At 39.0% G+C, this 24429-nt stretch overlaps 1 protein-coding gene across 4 annotated transcripts in view; it reads left to right on the top strand.

Annotated features, from left to right (window-relative positions):
- MNS1 (meiosis specific nuclear structural 1) overlaps nt 1-24429 on the top strand; it is a 116700-nt gene that overhangs the window by 30444 nt on the left and 61827 nt on the right. For 2 of the 4 annotated variants that reach the window (XM_044925050.2, XM_044925049.2), the window contains one exon: nt 6208-6429. In XM_044925050.2, the coding sequence (XP_044780985.1) occupies nt 6328-6429 (102 nt within the window). In that variant the 5' untranslated portion in view covers nt 6208-6327. Of the gene's footprint in view, nt 1-5287; nt 5468-6207; nt 6430-16527; nt 16759-24429 lie in introns of those variants that run through there. The other 2 variants (XM_006074914.3, XM_044925048.1) reach the window with 2 other exon arrangements.

The raw sequence follows: 24429 nt of genomic DNA, 5'->3' as shown, positions 1-24429 counted from the left end.
TCATCAGAGGACTTGATGCAACAGAGGAATGAGTCAGTAAATTTGAAGATGTAAAAATAAAAATTACCTAAACCGAAACACAAAGAAAGATTGGAGGAGGGAAAAATAGAGCATTTGAGAGCTTTGAGAAAATATCAAACAGTCTAACATGTGTGGTAACATATATATTGTGGATTTACATATGTAAAAGTAAAATATATGATAATAGCAGAAAAGGTGGGATGGAAGAATTGAAATTAAACTGTTTTAAGGTTTACACATGACAAGTGAAGCAGAATTATAATATCTGAGTATTTAAATATGTATATTTATAGTAAATCATAGAGAAAACACTAAAAAAAATTAGAGGTATAAATAATCTGATAATGAAAATAAAATGGCATCACAAAAAATAATCAAAAAGAAAGAAAAAGAGAAAAATGAATATATAACAGATGCAACAAATATTTTAAAATTTGCAAAATTGTAGATATCAATCCATACATACCCATGCTGCTGCTGCTGCTGCTGCTAAGTCGCTTCGGTTGTGTCCAACTCTGTGCGACCCCATAGACGGCAGCCCATCAGGCTCCCCCGTCCCTGGGATTCTCCAGGCAAGAACACTGGAGTGGGTTGCCATTTCCTTCTCCAATGCATGAAAGGGAAAAGTGAAAGTGAAGTTGGTCAGTCGTGTCTGACTCTTAGTGATCCCATGGACTGCAGCCTACCAGGCTCCTCCTTCCATGGAATTTCCCAGGCAAGAGTACTGGAGTGGGGTGCCATTGCCTTCTCCAATACATACCCATAATGATATATAAATGTAAATAGTATAAACATACCAATTAAAGGATGGTGATTGTCAGATTGAATAAAAAAGCAGCACCCAACTATATGCTATCTACAGACAATCCATATCTATACAATTTAAATATAAAAGATTAAAAGCATGGAGAAAGATACATTATATAAACATTAGTTAAATAAAAACTGGAGTGCCTATATTAATATCAAAAAGACTTCAGAAAAAAGAATATTACCAGAGAAAAAGAGGGTCATTTCAAAATGTTAATGTCAAAATGTTTTTCAGACCTCATAATCCTAAAGATGTATACATCTAACAATAGAGCTTTAAAATATATGTAGCAAAAAAAAAAAAACCTGAAAAGAGAAATAAGCAAATTCACAGTTATTCTTGGCTACTTCAACACTCCTCTCAGTAATTGATAAAGCATTTATCAATTGATAAAGCAATTATTGAGAGGAGTGTTGAGGATACAGAAAGCTTGAACAGCATCCCCAGTCATTTTGAACAGTGTTCTCAGTCACCTTGACCTTGTTGAACATCGCACCCCAAACACCAGATTATGTATTCTTTTCAAGAACATATGAAACATTCACCAGAACAGACTATATTCTGAACAATAAAACAAACCTCAATTAAAAAGATTTGAAGTCATACAAAGTATGTTCTCTGACCATAATGGAGTTAAACCAGAAATCAATAACAAAAAGACATCTGGACAATCTGAACTGTTAAGAAAGTTAACAACACGCTCTTAAACAATTCATGGGTCAAAGAAGTGTTTGACTATTTTTAATTGAACAATTGAGAATCACAACACATCAAAATGTGGAGGAGGCAGCTAAAGCTAGGCTTAGAGGAAATTATAAGTTATACATTCATATTTGAAAAGAAGATGGTCCTTTATTTTTTGGCATGTGGGATCTTAGTTCCCTGACCAGGGATTGAATCCTTACCCCCTATAATGGAAACTTTGAGTTTTAACCCCAGTGTGTGTGTCTTAGTCACTCAGTTGTGTCCAACTCTTCGCGATCCTATGGATTGTAGCCCACCAGACTCCTCTGTCCATGGAATTCTCCAGGCAAGAATACTGGAGCAAGTAGCCATTCCCTTCTCTAGGGGATCTTTCCAACCCAAAAATCAAACCCAGGTCTTCTGAATTGCAGGCAGATTCTTTACTGTCTCAGCCACCAGGGAAACCCTTTACAACTCTGACCTCCAGGGAATTCCCAAGAAGGATAGTCTTAAAAATTTAAGTTTTCACCTTATGAAACTATAAAATTAAGAGCAAACTAAGGCCAAAACAAACAGAGAAGAAAATAATGATAGTAAGAGCAGAAAAGAATGGACTTGTAAATTTAAAAAAAAAAAAGGATAAAACCAAAAGTTTGCTCTTTGAAAATATAAATAAAATTGAGTTATAGCTGGTAGAGCTTTCTCCTGTGTGCATAACAGTAATACAATTTCAATAATTTGTTCATTTAACAAATATTTATTTATCACTTACTATATGCCAAGTACTATTTTAAATGCTTGGAGAACACCAGGGTTCAAAATAACAACAACAAAAAATTTTTGGAGAGTACTTGGTGAAGTTGTTAGAATAATGGGATTACATGCAAATAGTAGTTGCATCCTGATTTCAAAATGTTTTGTACTGTACACACCCTATCAACAGTTTTACTTTTGTAATAACTGAGTTTATAAGACTCCCAAAAGACAGAAACACAGTGTTCTCCCTACACACACACATTCACTCACACTCACATAAGTCCTCTTCTGATGTTAGAGAACAGCTTGAGTCTAAGGTGAGGTCTAAAAGCCTATTAAGATTATCTATTTGCTATTCATCTCTGCATTTCAGTTTGGGAGGTTTCTATTGATCTATGTTCTAGCTCACTGATTCTCTTTCCAGTGGTGTCCACTCTACTGATATCCTATTAAAGGCATTCTTCATCATTACAGTGTATTTGATTTCTACAATTTCCTTTGGATTCTTAAGAGTTTTCATTTCTCTGCTTAAATTACTTTGATTTGTATGTTGTCCGCTTTTTCTGTCAGATCCTTTAGTATATTAATCATAGTAATTTTAAATTCTTGTTTAATCCCAAATGTGTGTGATGGCTGAGTCTAATTCTGATGCTTAATTTACTTTTCAGAGTGTATTTTCCCTCCCCTCTTAACAGTCTGCCATTAGCCTTCTAATTTTTTATTGAAAGCTGGACATGGTATATTGGGTAACAGGGACTGAGGTAAACAGGGCTTCGGAGTGTGGTTTCTTTATTATATGGCTATGAGTTGCTGCTGCTGCTGCTAAGTCGCTTCAGTCGTGTCTGACTCTGCGATCCCATAGATGGCAGCCCACCTGGCTCCTGCGTCCATGGGATTCTCCAGGCAAGAGTACTGGAGTGGGTTGCCATTTCCTTTTAGACTGTGTTTAATTTTGCTGTAGCTGTAGGTTCCAGAGGCTTCAAATCCCTCTAATATTTTTGTCTCCTGTTGTCTTTGGATTCCCTACAAATCCGTTGTTAAACAGAGGGAGCGTTTTCATGTATTTGTGGGGAGGATGGCCATCTTCCCGTCTTCCTCCTCTGCCATCTTCTGTCTCCCAGAGTGAGTGTTTTGTAGGACTTCAGCTGCAGTCAGCTGTTATACACGGGAGCATTGTTGGTGTGGTGATAAAATGTGGGAAAGGGGAAGCATTCTATGATTTTATGATTAAATCTTTCAGTAGAGCTGTGTCCCTGGGCTATGACCTTCACAAATATTTCTTAGATCCCATTTTGTCCACTTAGATGAGACAGGAAGGCTGGAGGAGGCTGGAGGCAGAGAGATATCCTTGCCCCAGGTGAAATAAGGTGCTGGTGAAATCTTTTCCTCTGGAAAGTAGGTCTTTATTGCAGACAAGGCTCTAGACATATTTCCAGAGGGTTGAATATTAAATTGTGAAATGCTGCTTCTTCTCAATCCCCTGTTAGAGCCATGGGAGCCCATTCTTGGTTTTTCATTGTGAGAACCTGCTGAGATTACTGGAGGCAAAACCTATGGAAGTGTGGGAACCTCTCTAATACTGCAGTCTCCACTAGTTTTACTGACTTTAGTTCATACTCAGTCTCTAGAAATCCATAAAAATTAAAATTTAGTTATTCCTAATTCATGGCTTCAGGGGCTCCTGGTCCAGATAAGCAGGTCTTGACTGTGACTCTCTGTATTTACCTCTCTCCAGATTTCAGGGTGGTGGGTTGCCCTTTGACCTCGGCTGTATGATGAATGCAAGAAAAGTCATTCGTTTCAACTTTACCCAGCTTTATGTGGTAGTCAGGAGGGAAGTGAAAACTTCCAAGTTTTTATATTTTGGAGCTTAAACTACAAGTCTTATTATTAATATTTAAGCAGACATTGCTACACAAGATGGACTTTAATTTGATAGCACAGACTAAGCCAAGTTCACACACTGCTGCTGCTGCTAAGTCACTTCAGTCGTGTCCTACTCTGTGGGACTCCATAGACGGCAGCCCACCAGGCTCCCCGTCCCTGGGATTCTCCAGGCAAGAACACTGGAGTGGGTTGCCACTTCCTTCTCCAGTGCATGAAAGGGAAGTCGCTCAGTTGTGTCCGACTCTTCGCGACCCCATGGACTGCAGCCCACCAGGCTCCTCGGTCCATGGGATTTTCCAAGCAAGAGTACTGGAGTGGGTTGCCATCACCTTCTCCGAGATCACACACTAACTACCTTAAAATTTTTTTTTAATTTTAGTTTTGACAAGATTTCTATAAATGTCATCTCTAACATCAATATATTTGACTAATTTGTCTGACCCATTCCTGTTCTTAAGTTCTTCCATTTAAAACGGACTTCACTGTCTAACTTGCCAATAAAATAAACATGACCAACATCCTGCCATTATATATCTGCTGTCTTATTGGTTCCTGTAATGAAATCCATGTGGTCATGTTTTTATTCCTTCAGTTTACCAACAGCTTCTGTGGGCCACCCACAGTGTTTATTAATCAATAATTATGCACCGTGACCGTGCCTCCCATTGCTGAGGACATAGGCGGTGATCAGCCCTGTACAACATGCAATAAAGTGCCTTTGCTCTCATGTCTTACATAGGTGCTTAGTTGCTCAGTCGTGTCCGACTCTTTGCGACCCCAACGACTGTAGCCCACCAGGCTCCTATGTCCATGAGGATTCTCCAGGCAAGAATACTGGAGTGGGTTGCCATGCCCTCCTCCAGGGGATCTTCCCAACCCAGGGGTTGAACCCAGATCTCCCCCATTGTCTTACACAGGAGTTTGCCGTATTTCTCAGTTAACAGTTTCTAATTTCAACTTGGTTCCAAACTCCACTAAGCCCACACTTCGTCCCTTGAGGGGAATCTTGGGCTCCAAATGGACTGCAAAGGTCTTGCACAATGATACATTTGGAACTCCCGCCTGCCTCCTTTAAACCTATGGAGTAGCCCTCCCTGCCAGCCTCTCAAGAAGCTCAGTACTGATTGGGTACTGCTGCGTCCAATGGGAAGCTGCGACACTGCGCGTAGTCAAGGTTCGAGCGGGCACTCCGCTGTGGCGGTTGCTGGGAAACCGCGAAGACACCGGAGAGCCCTGCTGGTGTTTAGGTTTGCCGCTGGAGGTTGTAGCCGCCCGAGAGAGAGAAGGGGAATTTTGTCTGCCGAGATGGTAAGCATTGCCGAAACGACTTGGTTGTCTGTTGATTTAATTCTAGTTTAGAGCCAGCCTGCTTCTAAAAAAGGATTTGAAGTGCCTAATCTGAGAATTAAATGGGAAAATCGTATCTCAGAGACCTCAGGTGCTGGTATTTAAGCGACGCGCGTGCTGGCTGCCCCCCCACCCCCGCCCCGCCCCGCCCCTCTTTAGATCTGCCAGGCAAAAAATTTTGCTTCCCATGTTTCTGGAAATTTGGGAGATGTTTAAGAACTGCTGAACAAATGAGTGGAAATAAAGCTCCAGGAGACAGCGAATGAATAAATATGGGTTGACTTATTTAATGTGTATTAGGAAAACCTGAGCAGCCAAGGGGGAAGGAGTAGATGATGGAATGAAGTTAGTGGTAAAGAGCTGGTTATGTAGAACTCAGTTGCGCGTCTTAGAATTCTAATATGGCTGTTTATTGGCTGAGGAAACCTGAGTCAAGTTGCTTTAACTTTCCATGCCTCATCTATAAGATGGGGAACACAAATAGTACCTGCTTCATTAATACATATTAAAAAAAAAATTTTTTTTTTAATCTACCACATTGCTTTTTTGTTATGTCTCTGAATTTGGAGTGGAAGCCAAACGCCTTTCATTTATTACAGTTTCATTTGTTTCTGGGGCTACATCAATGTATTTTTACAAATTAGATCCTGGAATACCAAAGTATGCTTTTGTTTTGTTTTGTTTTCCCTTCTTCATTTTAGGCTTCCAAAAGGAGAACTTTGAGCTTCAGTGAAAGGCATCAGAAATTAGTAGATATAAACTATTGCAAAAAATTACATGTCGAGGCACTACAAAGGCTACAGAATCAAACCAGGGACCAAATGGTGCAGAACGAGAATGATGACCGAGCTGAGCGCAAAAGGTTCCTCAGATTATTACAGGATGAACAATTTGAGCTGGATATGGAAGAGGCCATTCAAAAGGTAAGTTTTACTATTCATTCTCACATCATTTTCCTCTTCATTTTCTCTTTGGAGACAATGAAATGTTAATACTGGAATGGAGCAGATAGGATAAGCATCAGGCAAAGGATGCCTCCCTATGAGTCAGCCCGGTGTAGTGGTAAGAAGCTGAGGTTTTGGAGCTAGACTGTGTGCCTTTGAGTCCTGGTACTGGATATGTTAGCTATGGAACCTTGAGTAAGTTGCTTTTACTTTGTCTGCCTCATTGAGAAAATAAGAATAATAATAGTACCTATGTCATAGGATTGTTTTATCAGTTAGTACTGTTTTAATAATTAATATAGGCAAAGCTCTTAGAATAGTGCCTGGAAGAGTAAGCACTCGGGATTTTTTTTTTTTCTTTTAAATATGAAATCTCTAATTACTGACTTCCATGGTTTAAGTCTAGTTCTTTGCCTTCCATAAAATTCTAAAGACAAAAATTTAAGAACACCTGTTTTGAATTTACAGATATTAAACATGTATTTTAAGTGGTAGAAAATGAACACTTATATATTAGCTATGAATATACTTTGTCTGGAACTACATGGATTTGATCCCTGGTTGGGGAACTAGGATGCCGCAAAATGCTGCCCCCCCCCCCAAAAAAAGAAAGAATTATGGTGTAATACATAAGTACGTAACTACTAAAGTTTGGAGACAGCTTTTGAGTGGAAATTTCTGAATATTTTAAGAGATGAGGGAGGTAGAAAAAGGGAAACCAACAAGAAAATAAAGGAGTTCTTATAAATGTGAAAAAGGTATCTGATATTTATGTATTCTTTTAGTGTCTGCTGTATGGTCAACATTTTGTAAGATATCAGTTCAGTTCAGTCACTCAGTCGTGTCCAGCTCTTTGCGACCCCATAAATTTCAGCACCCAGGCCTCCCTGTCCATCTCCAACTCCCAGAATTCACTCAGACTCACGTCCATTGAGTCAGTGATGCCATCCAGCCATCTCATCCTCTGTCATCCCCTTCTCCTCCTGTCCCCAATCCCTCCCAGCACCAGAGTCTTTTCCAATGAGTCAACTCTTCGCATGAGGTGGCCAAAGTACTGGAGTTTCAGCTTTAGCATCATTCCTTCCAAAGAAATCCCAGGGCTGATCTCCTTCAGAATGGACTGGTTGGATCTCCTTGCAGTCCAAGGGACTCTCAAGAGTCTTCTCCAACATCACAGTTCAAAAGCATCAATTCTTTGGCGCTCAGCTTTCTTCACAGTCCAACTCTCGCATCCATACGTGACCACTGGAAAAACAGGCCTTGACTAGACGGACCTTTGTTGGCGAAGTAATGTCTCTGCTTTTGAAGTTAGGTTGGTCATAACTTTCCTTCCAAGGAGTAAGTGTCTTTTAATTTCATGGCTGCACTCACCATCTGCAGTGATTTTGGAGCCCAAAAAAATGAAGTCTGACACTGTTTCCACTGTTGCCCCATCCATTTCCCATGAAGTGATGGGACCAGATGCCATGATGTTAGTTTTCATGTTGAGCTTTAAGCCATCGTTTTCACTCTTCTCTTTCACTTTCATCAAGAGGCTTTTTAGTTCCTCTTCACTTTCTGCCATAAGGGTGGTGTCATCTGCATGTCTGAGGTTATTGATATTTCTCCCGGCAATCTTGATTCCAGCTTGTGCTTCTCCAGCCCAGCGTTTTTCATGATGTACTCTGCATATAAGTTAAATAAGCAGGATGACAATATACAGCCTTGACATACTCCTTTTCCTATTTGGAACCAGTCTGTTGTTCCATGTCCAGTTCTAACTGTTGCTTCCTGACCTGCATATAGGTTTCTCAAGATATAGGGAAAGGCAAAAACAAGTTTTAAAAGTGGTATTCCTCCTTCTGAGTTTCAAATTTCAGAATCTTAGACATGACTTTTTAACCCTGGGCAAGAATATTCTTAGGGATTAGATTTTTTCCCCCATTCTTTTTATTCTTATTTTTTCTTTAGTTTTTAAGAAAATCCCAGGTATTGTATCAAGTCTGTCTTGCATACTTCAGTATACATCTAATAAAATATGGATTTTTTTAAACATAGCAGCAAAGTGCGACTATCTTACCTAATAAAATTATCAATAAATAAATTCTAGGCATCATTTAATACCATTCCATAGTCAAATTTCTGTGATTGTGTTAAAAGACAGATTTTACAATTCAGTCAAGATCCAGACAAGGTTCATACAGTGTATTTGGTTATGTCGGATCCCTCTTAATCTAAAACAGCCCTTCCCTTGTACTTTATTTCTTTAACTTCATGTTCTTAACTTGTTTTTAACATGTGTTTAACTTGCTTGGTCAGTTGTTTAATAGGATATCCCACTTTCTGTATTTATTTGTTTGCTTTCTCAGTAGTTCCTTTACTTTGTTCCTCTATCTCTTATATTTCCTTTAAATGAAAGTTAGCACTAAAGGCATGATTAGATTTCAGTTCAGTTGCTCAGTCATGTCCGACTCTTTGCAACCCTATGGACTGTAGCACACCAGGCTTCCCTGTCTATCACCAACTCGTGGACTTTGCTCAAACTCGTATCAACTATCTCATAATAGATTTATGTACAACTTTTTGGCAATCACTCCATGGTGATGCTATCCTTGATATTGTAATCCACTAGCTGGTGCTAATGTTGATCACTGGATTTAGAGAGACAGCCTGGTTCCTCTGTTGTAAAGATCCCCACCAAACTTGAATCTGTGGTTTCACCAATTAATCTTTTTTCTTTATTAGGGATTGCAAAACACTGATTTTTAAATTTTGTTGTTTAAAAACAACAACAAAGGGTAATTTAGTACCCTAAAATACAATTTTTACTTGAAAGGGAGATCAATAGTTAATTATCAGAGTAAGAATTGGTTCCTAGTTACTTCCATTGGTGTATGCCTGTGTTGTTTTTTAAAATTTTGTTTTCTTTAGCTTTGGACTTTTTCTCTTTTTAAAATTATCTCTGTGGACTCATGGGTCTTTATATACTTGAATTAATTGTATTTATTATTCATTTTCATGCTCAAATCGTTCTACCTTTGGCCAGTAGATGCCTTTTTGTTGCTCTGTGTCCTTTTGACAAGACTTCCTTATCTGTGGTAGCTTCCTTGCTTTTTGTCAGAACAAAATGTTATAGCCTGCTGCTGCTGCTGCTAAGTCACTCAGTCGTGTCCGACTCTGTGTGACCCCATAGACAGCAGCCCACCAGGCTCCCCCATCCCTGGGATTCTCCAGGCAAGAACACTGGAGTGGGTTGCTATTTCCTTCTCCAGTGCATGAAAGTGAAAAGTGAAAGTGAAGTCGCTCAGTCGGTCTGACCCTCAGCGACCCCATGGACTGCAGCCTTCCAGGCTCCTCCATCCATGGGATTTTCCAGGCAGGAGTACTAGGGTTGGTTAATTTTATGTGTCAACTGGACTGGGCCATGGAGTGCCCAGATATTTGGTCAAACATTATTTTGGGTGTTTTTAGATGAGCTTAACATTTAAATTAGTAAATTGGGTAAAGCAGATTTCCCCCCTAATGTGGGTGAGCTTCATCCAATCAGTGAAGGCCTGAATAGAACAAAAAAGCCAAGTGAGAGGAAATTGCTCCTTTCTGATTGCCTTCCAGCTGGATTATTAACATTTTTCCTGTCTTCACACTTGGACTGAAATATCAGCTCAAGTCTCAAGCCTAAAATCCTTCTGACAGGAGCTACACCACTGGCTCTCTGGCCTTTGAACTTAGACTAGAACTAAACTAACTGGCTGTCCTCATCCAGCTTTCCAACTCACCCTGCAGGTCTTGGGACTTGCCCATTTCCAAAACTGCTTGAGCTGATTCCCTATTATATTGTTTCTGTTTCTCTGGAAAACTAATACAAGGCTCATCTTATAAATTTCTTTATTTATACCTGGAATTGACCACTGTACTAAGGAATTCTGTCATTTTTTAGTGGAAATAATATTTAGAGACAAGTTGGGTTTAGATATGCTTATTATTCTGAATGTTAGATATGCTTATTATTATATTGATTCCAGGTCTTTTCAGCAGACAGAACTTGGAAATAGGTGTATTTTTAACTTTCTGAGATAAAGTTAGGCTTATGGAATAGTTGCAAAAATAGTATTAAAAAATCCTGTATCCCCTTAACCTGAGTTCCCTTTATGTTAATGTCTAACATAATCATAGAACAATTATCAAAATGAAGAAATTAGCCTTGGCTCAATACTGTTAACTGAATTGTGAGATTTATTCAGATTTCATCAGTTTTTCCACTGACATCTTTTTTGTGTTCCAAGATCACAAGTTTCATTTAGTTGTCAGGTCTCTTTAGTCTCCACCAATCTTAGTCTCCTCCATTCTATGAGAATTCCTCCCTTTTTCTTGCCTTTCCTGACCTTGACTATTTTGAATACTATAGTTTTTTTTGTTGTTGTTACGTTCGTTTTTCTGTTGCTGTGTGTCAAATTACCACAAATTTTGTAGCTTGAAACAACACCCATTTGTTACCTCACAATTTCTGTTGGTCAGAAGTCCAGACATGGTGTAGCTGGATTGTCTGCTTGGTCTCACAAGGCTAAAATCAAGGTGTTGCCTGGGATGCATTCTCATATGGAACTTGGGGCCTCTTCTCAGCTCACTTACTCAGCAGAGTTCGTGTTCTTGTAGTTAAGTAAGACTGAAGTTTTCATCTCCCAGAGGTTGCTGACATTCCCTGCCACATGACCCTTCTCTACACATGAAGTTTACTTGCTTTCTGGCACCAGAATGTGTTCCAGACTCAGCTTATTCTTTCCTTGCCTTGGAATCAGCCAGTTCTCTAAGGAGACTTGGTTCTTTTCATTGGAGAATGATATTTAGAAACCAAGGTCTGAATGATGGATGTGCTCATTATTAGTGTAACACTCTAAGGGGAAAGAACTAGAAAATAACCATACACACACATCTGTGTTTACATTTATGTCTGTGTCTATCTGCATATATTTATTAATAAAACAAGCCATGAGTCTGTGTTGGTACTGCTGACTCCAGTCTGCCTCTACAGGGCTCACTTTTGTCTTTCCCCTTTTGTTATTTATTTGTAATTGCATTCTCCCAACAAAAAGAAATCTGGCTCTCATTATCTGTAATATATTTACTTATTCTTTCAACTCCAGAATACAGATAATTTCAGAATTGCTAATCTGCACCCTTGTGAACAACAAATTTACTTACTATATTATAGATTTGGGTACAGTTCTTTGTGTCTTTTGGTTTGTCAAACACTTTTTTACAGTTATTTTGGCCCACTCCTGCCTATCTACTTCATTGTGGTTATTTGATTAATTTTTATTTGTTTTGTGATTATTTTTTAATACAATTAATTTGTTAATTTGTTATAGTCTACATTCATTGTTCTCCCCACATCTGATTTATATATATATTTCTTTAAATGTTGAACTAGTTACAAATCCTTGGGAAGGTACAAAGATAGTATGGAGTACTGTCTACTGGCCCCTAAACAGTTTCTTTCATTGATTACATCTTTTATAACTGTACTACAATATCAAATCCTGGAAAGTGATATTGCTGCATTATGCTTATGTACTTCTGTGTCATTTTATCAAAGGTGAACGTTTATGCAACCACCACCTCATTCAAGAAACAGAGCTGTTCCATCCCCACCACGACCTCATTCATGATACCCCATTATAGTCACACTCTTCCTTCAATCCCCACTATGCCAGCAATCACTAATTTGTTCTCCATCTTTATAATTTTGTTATTTCAAGAATGTTATTAAAAAAATGTTGTGTAAACAGTAGTGTGTGATTACATATATATGTGGAATCACATGTCTGTCACTTTTGAATAGGCTGTTTTTATTCCACATCATGCTCTTGAGATTAATTTTTTTAAGTATTTATTTTCAATGATTGGTTTACAGTATTGGTTGATTTGTCATACTAGTAATCATTGGTATATGTCCCCTCCCTCTTGAGTCTCCCTCCTGTCTCCCGCCCATTCCCACCCCTCTAGGTTATTACAGAGCCCCAGTTTGAGTTCCCTGAGTCATACAGCAAATTCCTGTTGGCTACCTATTTACATATGTTAGTGTATATGAATCCATGCTGCTCTCTCCATTTATCTAACCCTCTCCCTCTTCTACCTCACCCTTATCCTTAAGTATGTTCTCTGTATCTGCATCTCCAGTGTTCTCTATGTAAGCAGTCTCCAGTGCTGCTCTGCGAACAGATTGATCAATACCATCCTTCTAGATTCCATATATATGTGTTAATATATGATATTTGTTTTTCTCTTTCTTACTTACATTACTTCACTCTGCATAATAGGTTCTAGGTTCATCCACCTCATTAGAACGGACTCAAATGTGTTCCTTTTATGGCTGAGTAATATTCCATTATATATATGTGCCATAGCTGCTGCTGCTTTTTTGGGGGGGACACTTTATTTTTTAATTGAAGGATAATTGCTTTACAGAATTTTGTTGTTTTCTGTCAAACATCAATAAGAATCGGCTATAGGTATACCCCTGCCCCTCTTCCTCAACCTCCTCCCATTTCCCTCCACATCCCACTCTTCTAGATTGTTGCAGAGCCCCTGTTGGAGTTCCCTGAGTCATATAGCAAATTCCTGTTGGCTATCCATTTTACATATGGTATTGTAAGTTTCCATGTTACTCTCTCCATACTCTCCCTTCTTCCCTTCCCCCGTGTCCATAGGTCTATTCTCTATGTCGGTTTCTCCATTGCTATCCTGCAAATAAATTCATCAGTACCATCTTTCTAGATTCCATATGTATGTGTCAGTATATGATATTTATATTTCTCTTTTTGACTTACTTCACTCTGTATAATAGGCTCTAGGTTTGTCCACCTCATTAGAACTGACTCAAATGTGTTCCTTTTGATGGCTGAGTAATATTCCATCATATCTATGTACCACAGCTTCTTTATCCATTCATCTGTCAGTAGACGTCTAGGTTGATTCTATGTTTTGTCTATTGTAAATAGTGCTGCAGTGAACATTGGGGAACATGTCTCTTTTTCAGTTTTGGTTTCTTCAGGGTATATGCCTAGAAGTGATATTGCTGGTACATGTGGTGGTTTTTGAAAAGTGAAAAGTGAAAGTCGCTCAGTCGTGTCTGACTCTTTGTGACCTCATGGACTGTACATATACAGTCTATGGAATTTTCCAAGCCAGAATACTTGAGTGGGTAGCCTTTCCCTTCTCCAGGGGATCTTCCCAACCCAGGGATCGAACCCATGTCTCCCACATTGCAGGTGGATTCTTTACCAGCTGAGTCACAAGGGAAGCCCAAGAATACTGAATTGGGTAGCCTGTCTCTTCTCCAGCAGATCTTCCCGACCCAGGAGTTGAACTGGGGTTTGCTGCATTGTAGGTGGATTCTTTACCAACTGAGGTATCAGGGAAGCCCTATGGTGGTTTTACTCCTAGTTTTTTAAGGGATCTCCAGACTGTCTTCCATAGTGGCTGTATCAGTTTACATTCCCAACAGCAATGTAGGAGGGTTTCATTTTCTCCACACCCTCTCCAGCACTTGTTTGTGGATTTTTTGATTATGGCCATTCTGTCTGGAGTGAAGTGATATCTCATTGTAGTTTTGATGTGCGTTTCTCTAATCGTGAGTGATGTTGAGCATCTCTTCATATATTTATTAGCCATCTGTATGTCGTCTTTGGAGAAATGTCTGTTTAGGTCTTTTGCCCACTTTTTGGTTGGGTTGTTTATTTTTCTGGTATTGAGTTGTATGAGCTACTTGTATATTTTATAAATTAATTCTTTGTCAGTTGTTTCATTTGCTATTATTTTCTCCCATTCTGAGGGTTATCTTTTCACCTTGTTTATGAAGGTGAAAGCTTTTGCCATGCAAAAGCTTTTAAGTTTAATTAGGTCCATTTATTTATTTTTGTCTTTATTTCCATTATTCTAGAACGTAGGTCATAAAGAATCTTGCTATGATTTAAGTCATGCAGTGTTCTGCCTATATTTTCTTCTAAGAGTTTTATAGTTTCTGGTCTTACATTTAGGTCTTTAATCTGTTTTGAGTTTATCTTTGTGTATGGTATTAGGAAGTGTTCTAATTTCATTCTTTTGCATGTAGTTGTCCAGTTCCTTCAGCAGCACTTATTGAAGAGACTATCTTTTTCCCCACTGTATATTTTTGTCTCCTTTGTCAAAGATAAGGTGCTCACATGTGCATGGGTTTATCTCTGGGCTTTCTAGCCTAGTTCATTGGGCTATTCTTCTATTCTTCTTTCTCAAGATTGCTTTGGCTATTTGGGGCCTTTTATATTTTCATATGAATTTCGAAATTTTTTGTTCTAGTTCTGTGACAAACGCCATTGGTAAATTGATAGGGATTGCATTGAATCTGTAGATTGCTTTTGGTGGTATAGTCATTTTCACAATATTGATTCTTCCAACCCAGGAGCATGGAATATCCCTCCATCTGTTTATGTCATCTTTTATTTCTTTCATCAGTGTCTTACAGTTTTCTGTATATAGCTCTCTTGTCTCCTTAGATAGGTTTATTCCTATTTTATTCTTTTAGTTGCAATGGTAAATGGGATTGATTCCTTAATTTCTCTTTCTGATTTTTCAGTTGTTAGTATATAGGAATGCAAGTGATTTCTGTGTATTGATTTTGTATCCTGCGACTTTACTAAATTCACTGATTAGTTCCAGTAATTTTCTGATAGTATCTTTAGGGTTTTCTACATACAGTATCATGTCATGCAAATAGAGTTTTACTTCTTCCTTTCCAATCTGGATTCCTTTTATTTCTTTCTTGTCTCAGATTGCTGTGGCTAGGACTTCCAAATTTTGTGGCAAGAGTGGGCATCTTTTTCTTGTTCCTGATCTCAGAAGGAATGCTTTCAGTTTCTTCCCATTGAGAATAATGTTTGCTCTGGGTTTGTTGTATATGGCCTTTATTAGGCTAAGGTAGATTCCTTCTATGTCCATTTTTTGAAGAGTTTTTGTCATAAATGGGTGCTGAATTTTGTCAAAAGGTTTTTCTGCTGGAGGTTATCATATGGTTTTTATCTTTTAATTTGTTAATTTGTAAATATGTTTAATTTGTTAATTTGTTATCACATTTATTGATTTGCATATATTGAAGAATACTTGCATACCTGGGATAAACCTGACTTGATCATGGTCTATGATCTTTTTAATGTGTTGTTAAATTCTTTTTGCTAGAATTTTGATGAGGATTTTTGCATCTATATTCATCAGTGATATTGGCCTATACTTTTCTTTTTTCATGATATCTTTGTTTGGTTTTTGTATCAGTGATTGTGGCCGCGTAGAATGAGTTTGGAAGTATTCCTTCCTCTGCAATTTTTGGGAAGAGTTTCAGAAAAAAAAAACATTAGCTCTCATCTAAATGTTTGATAGAATTCCCCTGTCTGGCCCTGGGCTTTTGTTTTTTGGGAGATTTTTAATCACAGTTTCAATTTCATTGTTTGTAATTGGCTTCTTCATAATTTCTGTTTCCTCCTGGTTCAGTCTTGGAAGCTTGAACGTGTCTAAGAATCTGTCCATTTCCTCTAGGTTGTCCCATTTTATTAACATATAGTTGCTCATAGTACTCTCTAACGATCCATTATATTTCTGTGTTGTCTGTTGTAACCTCTCCTTTTTCGTTTCTAATTTTGTTGATTTTTCTCCCCTTTTTTTCTTGATAAGTCTGGCTAATGGTTTGTCAATTTTGTTTATCTTCTCAAAGAACCAGCTTTTAGTTTTATTAATCTTTACTATCGTTTCCTTCATTTCTTTTTCATTTATTTCTGCTCTGATCTTTATGATTTGTTTCCTTTTGCAACTTTGGGGGTTTTTTCCTTCTTCTTTTTCCAGCTGCTTTAGATGTAGAGTAATCTATTTGATGTTTTTCTTGTTTCTTGAGATGTATTGCTATAAATTTCCCTCTTAGAACTGCTTTTGCTGTAACCCATAGGTTTTGGGCCATCCTGTTTTCAGTGTCATTTGTTTCTAGGAATCTTTTGATTTCCCTTCTTATTTCTTGGGTAACCTCTTTGTTATTTAGTAGTGCATTGTTTAATCTTCATGTGTTTGTGTTTTTTGCAGTTTTTTTTTCCCCTGTAGTTGATATCTAGTCTCATAGCATTATGATCAGAGAAGATGCTTGATATGATTTCAATTTTCTTAAATTTACTGCTGCTTGATTTGTGGCTCAAGATGTGGTCTGTCCTGGAGAATGTTCCATGTGCATTTGAGAAGAAAATGTATTCTTCTGCATTTGGATGGAAAGTCCTGAAGATAGCAATTAGGTCCATTTGGTCTAATGTTTCATTTAAGGTTTGTATTTCCTTATTGATTTTCTGTTTTGATGGTCTGTCTGTTGGTGAAAGTAGGGTGTTAAAGTACCCTACTGTTATTGTGTTACTGTCGATTTCCCCTCGTATGTTTGTTAGTATTTGCCTTATGTATTGAGGTGCTCCTGTGTTGGATGCATGAATATTTAAAATTGTTATGTCTTCTTCTTGGATTGATCCCTTGATCATTATGTAGTATCCTTTTTTATTGCTCATAATATTCTTTATTTTAAAGTCTACTTCGTCTGAAATAAGAATTGCCACTCCAGCTTCTTTTTGATTTCCATTTGCATGGAATATCTTTTTCCATCCTTTTACTTTCAGTCTGTGTGTGTCTGTAAGTCTGAAGTGGGTCTCTTGTAGGCAGCAAATATATGGGTCTTGTTTTTATATCCATTCAACCAGTTTGTATCTTTTGGTTGGTGCATTTAATCTGTTTATGTTAAAAGTAATTATTCATATATATGTTCCTGTTGGCATTTTCTTAATTGTTTTGGGTTGTTTTTGTAGGTCTTTCCTTTCTCTTGTGTTTACTGCCTATATAAGTCCCTTTAGTGTTTGTTGTAAAGCTGGTTTTGTGGTACTAAATTCTTAATTTTTGCTTGTCTGTGAAGCTTTAGGTTTCTCCATCCATTTTGAGTGAGATCCTTGCCGGGTAGAATATCTTGATTGTAGATCTTTTTTCTTGAAGTACTTTAAATATATCCTGCTATTCCCTTCTGGCCTGCAGAGTTTCTGCTGAAAGATCTCCTGTTAATTGTATGGGTTTTCCATTGTATGTTACTTGTTTCTTTCCTTCGCTGCTTTTAATATTCTTTCTTTGTATTTAATCTCTGTTAGCTTGATTAGTATGTGTCTCAATATGTCTCTCCTTAGGTTTATTCTGTTAAAGGACTCTGCACATCTTGGACTTGATTGACTATTTCCTTTCCCATGTTGGGGAAGTTTTCAGCTATAATCTCTTCAAAAATGTTCTCAGTTCCTTTCTCTTTGTCTTCTTCTGGGACCCCTATAACTCAAATGTTGGTATATTTAATATTGTCCCAAAGGTCTCTTGAGTCTATCCTCAATTTCTTTTTGTTCCTTTTCCTTTATTCTATTCTTCAGCAGTATTTCCACCATTCTCTTTTACAGCTCACTTATCTGTTCTTCTGCCTCAGTTATTGTACTATTGATTCCTTCTAGAGTATTTTTAATTTCAATAATTGTGCTATTCATCTCTGTTTACTTATTCTTTATTTCTTCTGTGTACTTGGTAGTTGTATTAATTGTGTTGATGGTTTCTTTTATTTTCTTCATTCTACTTTCAAAGCTTGGAGCATCTTTACTATCATTATTCTGAATTCTTTTTCAGGTAGTTTGCTTAAGCAATTTCCTCTTCGTTTATTTGGTCTTGTGAGTTTCTACCTTGTTCCTTCATTTGTGCTATATTTCTCTTTTTATTTATTTGTTTACTTTCTAACTTACTTAGTTTGAGGTCTCCTTTCCCCAACTTTTAGGGTTGTTTTCCTTCTGCCTTTGGTTTTTGCCCTCAGAGGGAAAGGTTGGTTCAGTGGTTTGTGTGGACTTCTTTTTAGACGTGATTTGTACCTGTGTTCTAGTGGGAGGAGGTGAGTTTTTTTCTTCAGATGGGCAGGGCTGTATGAGGTATATTTTGGAGTGTCTGTGGGACTCCTGTATGCTGGTGATTGTTTTTGTGTTTTTGTCTTGCTTGTTGTGTGGGTAAAGTGTCCTGCAGAGGATGCTGCCAACAGCTGCGTGATACCAGACTTTGTGTCCAGGTGTCGAAATTCTCAGTAATTAATACCCTTGGGGTTAGGAGTTCTCTGGCAGTCTGGACCCAGTGCTCTCACCTCAATGGTTCAGGTGTGATCTTACAGGGGATCCCTAAGTTGTTTGTCATAGTATTAAAAGGGGTTAAAGCAAACACACCAAAACAAAAAGCAAAACATGACATGAAATGAAAGATAGATGGTCAGTACAACATCAGACATGTAATTACAAAAATAATGGAACATTTACACCCTCTTACACACACAGAGATAAATAGCCAAAGTATTCTAAAGAAAAGAGAGTATAGGAGATTGACTTTGTGAGCAAAGGAAACCAAAAGAGATATCAGCAAATTAAAAGTAGAGCTCACTAACACTCAGTCCAGAAAACTGGAGCCTGAGCAGAGTGCCAACTGGGGAATGTAGCAAAGAGAATACAACAATTTAACTTACATGGTGAAAAAAGACTGAAGGAAAAAAGAGAAAGAGAAAAGGAATGGATGGAAGAGGAAGTTAAAAAACAGAAAAGCAAAGATAAATAGATGTATGTGAAAAAGATTTATATATATTCAGGAATAGCTACAGCAGGTAAAGAATAATAAGAAAAACAGAACTAAGACAAAGTAAAAAAGAAATCACAAAAGAAGGAAAAAAATCTTAAAAAAATTTTTTAACAAGAGAAAAATTCCACAGCACTGCAAAAGGCTAACATAAAGACAGAAATATGTAGGAGAAATAAACAATGTGACTTTAAAGGGCAAAAAAAAAGAAAATTCTCAAGTTCATAGTTCTTAGTTGTAGAGTGTGCCCCTGTGGATGGGGTTGAATTAGTGTCCTGTGGTGGTTTCCTGGTTAGGGGGACTTGTGCCTGTGTTCTTGTTGATGGAGCTGGATCTCATCTCTCTGCAGGGCAGCAGAGTGTGTAGTAGTAGGTTTTGGGGTGTCTGTGGATTCAGTATGACGTTGGACAGCCCTCCTGGCTTTGGCAGTGTTAGACACGTCTGTTTCTGCAGCCATGTCGAAGTGGCCCTCAGCATATCCTCATTGCTGCCAGGCGCCTACTTGTCCCTTGAATTTTTGCTGAAGCTTCTGTACCCTGGTCCTGCCCTGCACTGCAGGCTGATGCTTGCTAGGCAGGGGCTTGCATGGCGCTTTTCTCAGCTCTCCAAACCTGCGTTCTGCATCGCAGAGACTTGCGTGGGTTTCTTTCCACACCCTGAGCACACCCTCTGCACCTCGGGACTTGTGTGCCTTTCTGTCAGCACCCCGGGCCAACCCTCTGCACCTCATGGTTTGTGTGCTCTTCTCTTGGCACCTTGGATGCACGTTATGTGCCGCGGGGCTTCTGTGAACTTCTTGGCTCTCTGAGTCTGTTGTCTGGTCAGGGCCAGGGTCTGTGAGCTACTTATGGGCTGAGAAATGCAGCTTCTCTGAATTCTGCCCTCTAGGTCCCCCACTTTGCCCAGCTCTCTAAGATTCTGCAGTTCCCCCTTGGTCCAGCCTGTGAGGGAGCTTCCCAGTGCATGGAAACTCTTCCTCCTTCACGACTCCCTCCCTTCCTGGGGGCACAAGCTCCCATCTTGAAGTTCTCCATCTCTTCCATTTTTATGTTTTTGTTCTCTGTCCTACCTCATTCCAGGGAAGTTAGCTTGCCACCCTCCCCCCAGAGGCCTCAGGTCAAGAGGTTGTTTTGTAGTTGTTCCCGATCTTGATGAGTTTTTGATGTATCTGTGCGGAGGCTGGCGATCTCCCATCTTCTTCTGCTCTCTGAGATTCATTTAAGTTGTTGGATGTGTCAGTAGTTTACTCATTATTAAATAGTAGCATATGGTATGGATGTGCTAGTTGATTTCTTTTTAAATTCACATGCTATAAAATTCATTCTTTACAGTTCTATGGATGTGCAGTTCTATGGAACTGCACCTCCTTCTCCTCTTGCCCTCAGTCTTTCCCAGCATTGGGGTCTTTTCCAGTGAATCAGATCTTTGCATCAGGTGGACAAAGTATTGGACCTTCGGCTTCAGCAGCATTCCTTCCAATGAATTGTCAGTGTTGATTTCCTTTAGGATTGACTGGTTTCATCTCCTTGCTGTCCAAGGGACTCTCAAGACTCTTCTCCAGCACCACAGTTTGAAAGCATCAATTCTTCAATATTCAGCCTTCTTTGTAGTACAACTCACATCCATATATGACTACTGGAAAAAGTATAGCTCTGATTATATAGATCTTTGTCAGCAAAGTGATGTCCCTGCTTTTGAATACACTGTCTAGGTTTGTCATAGCTTTTCTTCCAAGAAGCAACTGTCTTTTAATTTCTTGGCTGCAGTCACTGTCTGTGTTGATTTTGGAGCCCAAGAAAATTAAATGACACTGTTTCCACATTTTCCACTTATATTTGCCATGAAATGATAGGACCAGACGCCATGATATTAGTTTTTTGAATGTTGAGTTTTAAGCCAGCTTTTTCACTTGCCTCTTTCACCTCTAGTTCCTCTTCACTTTCTGCCATTAAAGTGGTATCATCTGCATGTCTGAGGTTGTTGATATTTCTCCTGGCAGTCTTGGTTCCAGCTTGTGATTCATCCAGCCCAGCATTTCACATGATGTTTTTACTCTGCATATAAATTAAATAAGCAGGGTGACAGTACAGCCTTGATATACTCCTTTCCCAATTTTGAACCAGTCCATTGTTCCATGTCCAGTTCTCCAGGATGTCTGGCTCTAGGTGAGTGACCACACAATTGTGGTTATCTGGGTCATGAAGAGCTTTTTGTGTTAATTCTTCTGTGTATTCTTGCCACCACTTTTTAATCTCTTCTGCTTCTGTTAGATTCTTTCCATTTTTGTCCTTATTGTGCCTATCTTTGTATGAAAGGTTCCCTTGGTATTTCCAATTTTGTCTTTCCTATTCTGTTGTTTTCCTCTTTTTCTTTGCGTTATTCACTCAAGAAGGCTTTCTTATCTCTCCTTGCTAGTCTCTGGAACTCTACATTCTCTTGGGAATATTTTTCCTTTTCTCCTTTGCCTTTTGCTTCTCTTCTTTTCTGAACTATTTGTAAGGCCTCCTCAGACTTTGCCTTCTTGCATTTCTTTCTCTTGGAGATGGTTTTGGTCACCACCTTCTGTACAATGTTATGAACCTCTGTCCATAGTTCTTCAGGCACTGTGTCTACCAGGTCTATTTCCTTGAATTTATTTGTCACCTCCACTGTATAATCATAAGGGATTTGATTAGGTCATACCTGAATGGCGTAGTGGTTTTCCCTACTTTCTTCAATTTGAGCCTGAATTTTGCAAAAAGGAGCAGATGATCTGAGCCACAGTCAGCTCCAGGTCTTGTTTTTGCTGACTGTGAGAGCTTCTCCATCTTTGACTGCAAGGAATATAATCAGTCTGATTTTGGTACTGACCATCTGGTGATGTCCATGTGTAAAGTCATCTCTTGTGTTGTTGGAAGAGAGTGTTTGTGACCAGTGCGTTCTTTTGGTAAAACTTGGTTAGCCTTTGCCCTGCTTCATTTTGTACTTCAAGGTCAAACTTCCCTGTTAGTCCGGGTATCTCTTAACCTCTTACTTTTGCATTCCAGTCCCCTATGATGAAAAGGACATCTTTTTTTGGTGTTAGTTCTGGGTGTAGGTGTAGGTCTAGGTGTTGGTCTTCTCAGAACCATTCAACTTCATCATCTTCAGTATTAGTGGTAGTGGCATAGGCTTAAATTACTGTGATGTTGAATGGTTTGCCTTGAAAATGAGCAGAGATCAGTCTGTCATTTTTGAAATTGTACCCAAGTACTGCATTTCAGACTCATTGGTTGATTATGAGGGCTACTCCATTCCTTCTCAGGGAGTCTTGCCCACAGTAGTAGATATAATAGTCATCTGAATTAAATTCTCCCATTCTTGTTCATTTTAGTTCACTGATTCATGAAATGTCGATGTTCACTCTTGCTATCTCCTGTTTGACCACATCCAGTTTTGATTCATGGACCTAACATTCTAGGTTCCTATGCAATATTGTTCTTTATAGCATTGGACTTGACTTTCATCACCAGATACAACCACAATTGGGTGTTATTTCCCATTCAACCCCTTCATTTTTTCCGTAGCTAATTCTCTGCTCTTCCCCAGTGGTATATTGGACACCTACTGACCTGGGAGGTTCATCTTTCAGTGTTACATCTTTTTGCCTTTTCATACTGTTCATGGGGTTCTCAAGGCAAGAATACTGTAGTGGTTTGCCATTCCCTTCTCCAGTGGACCACGTTTTGTCAGGCCTTAACTAACAGGGACATACCCTTTAGCTGCTCAATGGAGCTGGATGATGTGCCTGGTGCCCTGGCTGTCCCACTGATAATCTTCGTTGAGCATTTAAACCTTCACTGGCTGTCAGGTGTCAGTCAGTGTGCAGCCAGGGGTGGAGGAAAAGGCCCTGCTGTTGTGGCTTGGAAGTGGGTCTGGGGAAGGCTGGAGCGGATGTTGGTGGATACCCAGGAGCAGAGGGCACCCCAGCCTCACCGCTGCTGCTGTCAGCTGCGGAGCCAATTCTCCACTCAGGAGTCATTGGCTAACATGTAGCTTTGTATATATAAACCACGGCTAAGATCCAGAAGCATTCCATGATCACAGGGATCCCATATTATGTCCTTTTATAAGCATACCCATATCTTTCTTGTCTGGCCCTACCTCATCCCTAAGTCTAATAATCACTAATATGTTCTCTATTTCTATAATTTTGTCACTTACAGAATGTTCAATGTACAATTCATCAGTAAACAGACAAAATTAATGAGGAGGGAATTTCAATAGCCATTACTCCAAAGAATGTATATAAATAAACAATATCCAAAAAAACTACTCAGCATCATTAGTCATTAGGGAGATGCAGATCAAAACCACGATGAGATACCACTTGAGACCAATGAGGACTGCTACATTTGGGGGAGAAGAGGAAAAAAAGTGTTGGAGCTCTTGTACATTTTGGATGGAAATGTAAAATGGTATAGTGACTGTGCATAGCAGTTTGGTAGTTACTTAAAAAGTTAAACATAGTTACTCTATTACATAGCAGTTCCACTCCTAAGCATATGACCAGGATAATTGAAAATATCAGATCAGATCAGATCAGTCACTCAGTCGTGTCCGACTCTTTGCAACCCCATGAATCGCAGCACGCCAGGCCGCCCTGTCCATCACCAACTCCCAGAGTTCACTCAGACTCATGTCCATCGAGTCAGTGATGCCATCCAGCCATCTCATCCTCTGTCGTCCCCCTCTCCTCTTGCCCCCAATCCCTCCCAGCATCAGAGTCTTTTCCAATGAGTCAACTCTTCGCATGAGGTGGCCAAAGTACTGGAGTTTCAGCTTTAGCATCAGTCCTTCCAAAGAAATCCCAGGGCTGATCTCCTTCAGAATGGACTGGTTGGATCTCCTTGCAGTCCAAGGGACTCTCAAGAGTCTTCTCCAACACCTCTGTTCAAAAGCATCAGTTCTTCGGTGCTCAGCCTTCTTCACAGTCCAACTCTCACATCTATACACGACCACAGGAAAAACCATAGCCTTGACTAGACGAACCTTTGTTGGCAAAGTAATGTCTCTGCTTTTGAACATGCTATCTAGGTTGGTCATAACTTTCCTTCCAAGGAGTAAGTGTCTTTTAATTTCATGGCTGCAGTCACCAGCTGCAGTGATTTTGGAGCCCAGAAAAATAAAGTCTGACACTGTTTCCACTGTTTCCCCATCTATTTCCCATGAAGTGATGGGACCGGATGCCATGATCTTTGTTTTCTGAATGTTGAGCTTTAAGCCAACTTTTTTACTCTCCACTTTCACCTTCATCAAGAGGCTCTTCAGTTCCTCTTCACTTAGTGCCATAAGGGTGGTGTC

This window comes from Bubalus bubalis, chromosome 11 (genome assembly GCF_019923935.1).
Source record: "Bubalus bubalis isolate 160015118507 breed Murrah chromosome 11, NDDB_SH_1, whole genome shotgun sequence".
NCBI lineage: Eukaryota > Metazoa > Chordata > Mammalia > Artiodactyla > Bovidae > Bubalus > Bubalus bubalis.
This window is presented reverse-complemented; position numbering and strand designations above follow the sequence as displayed.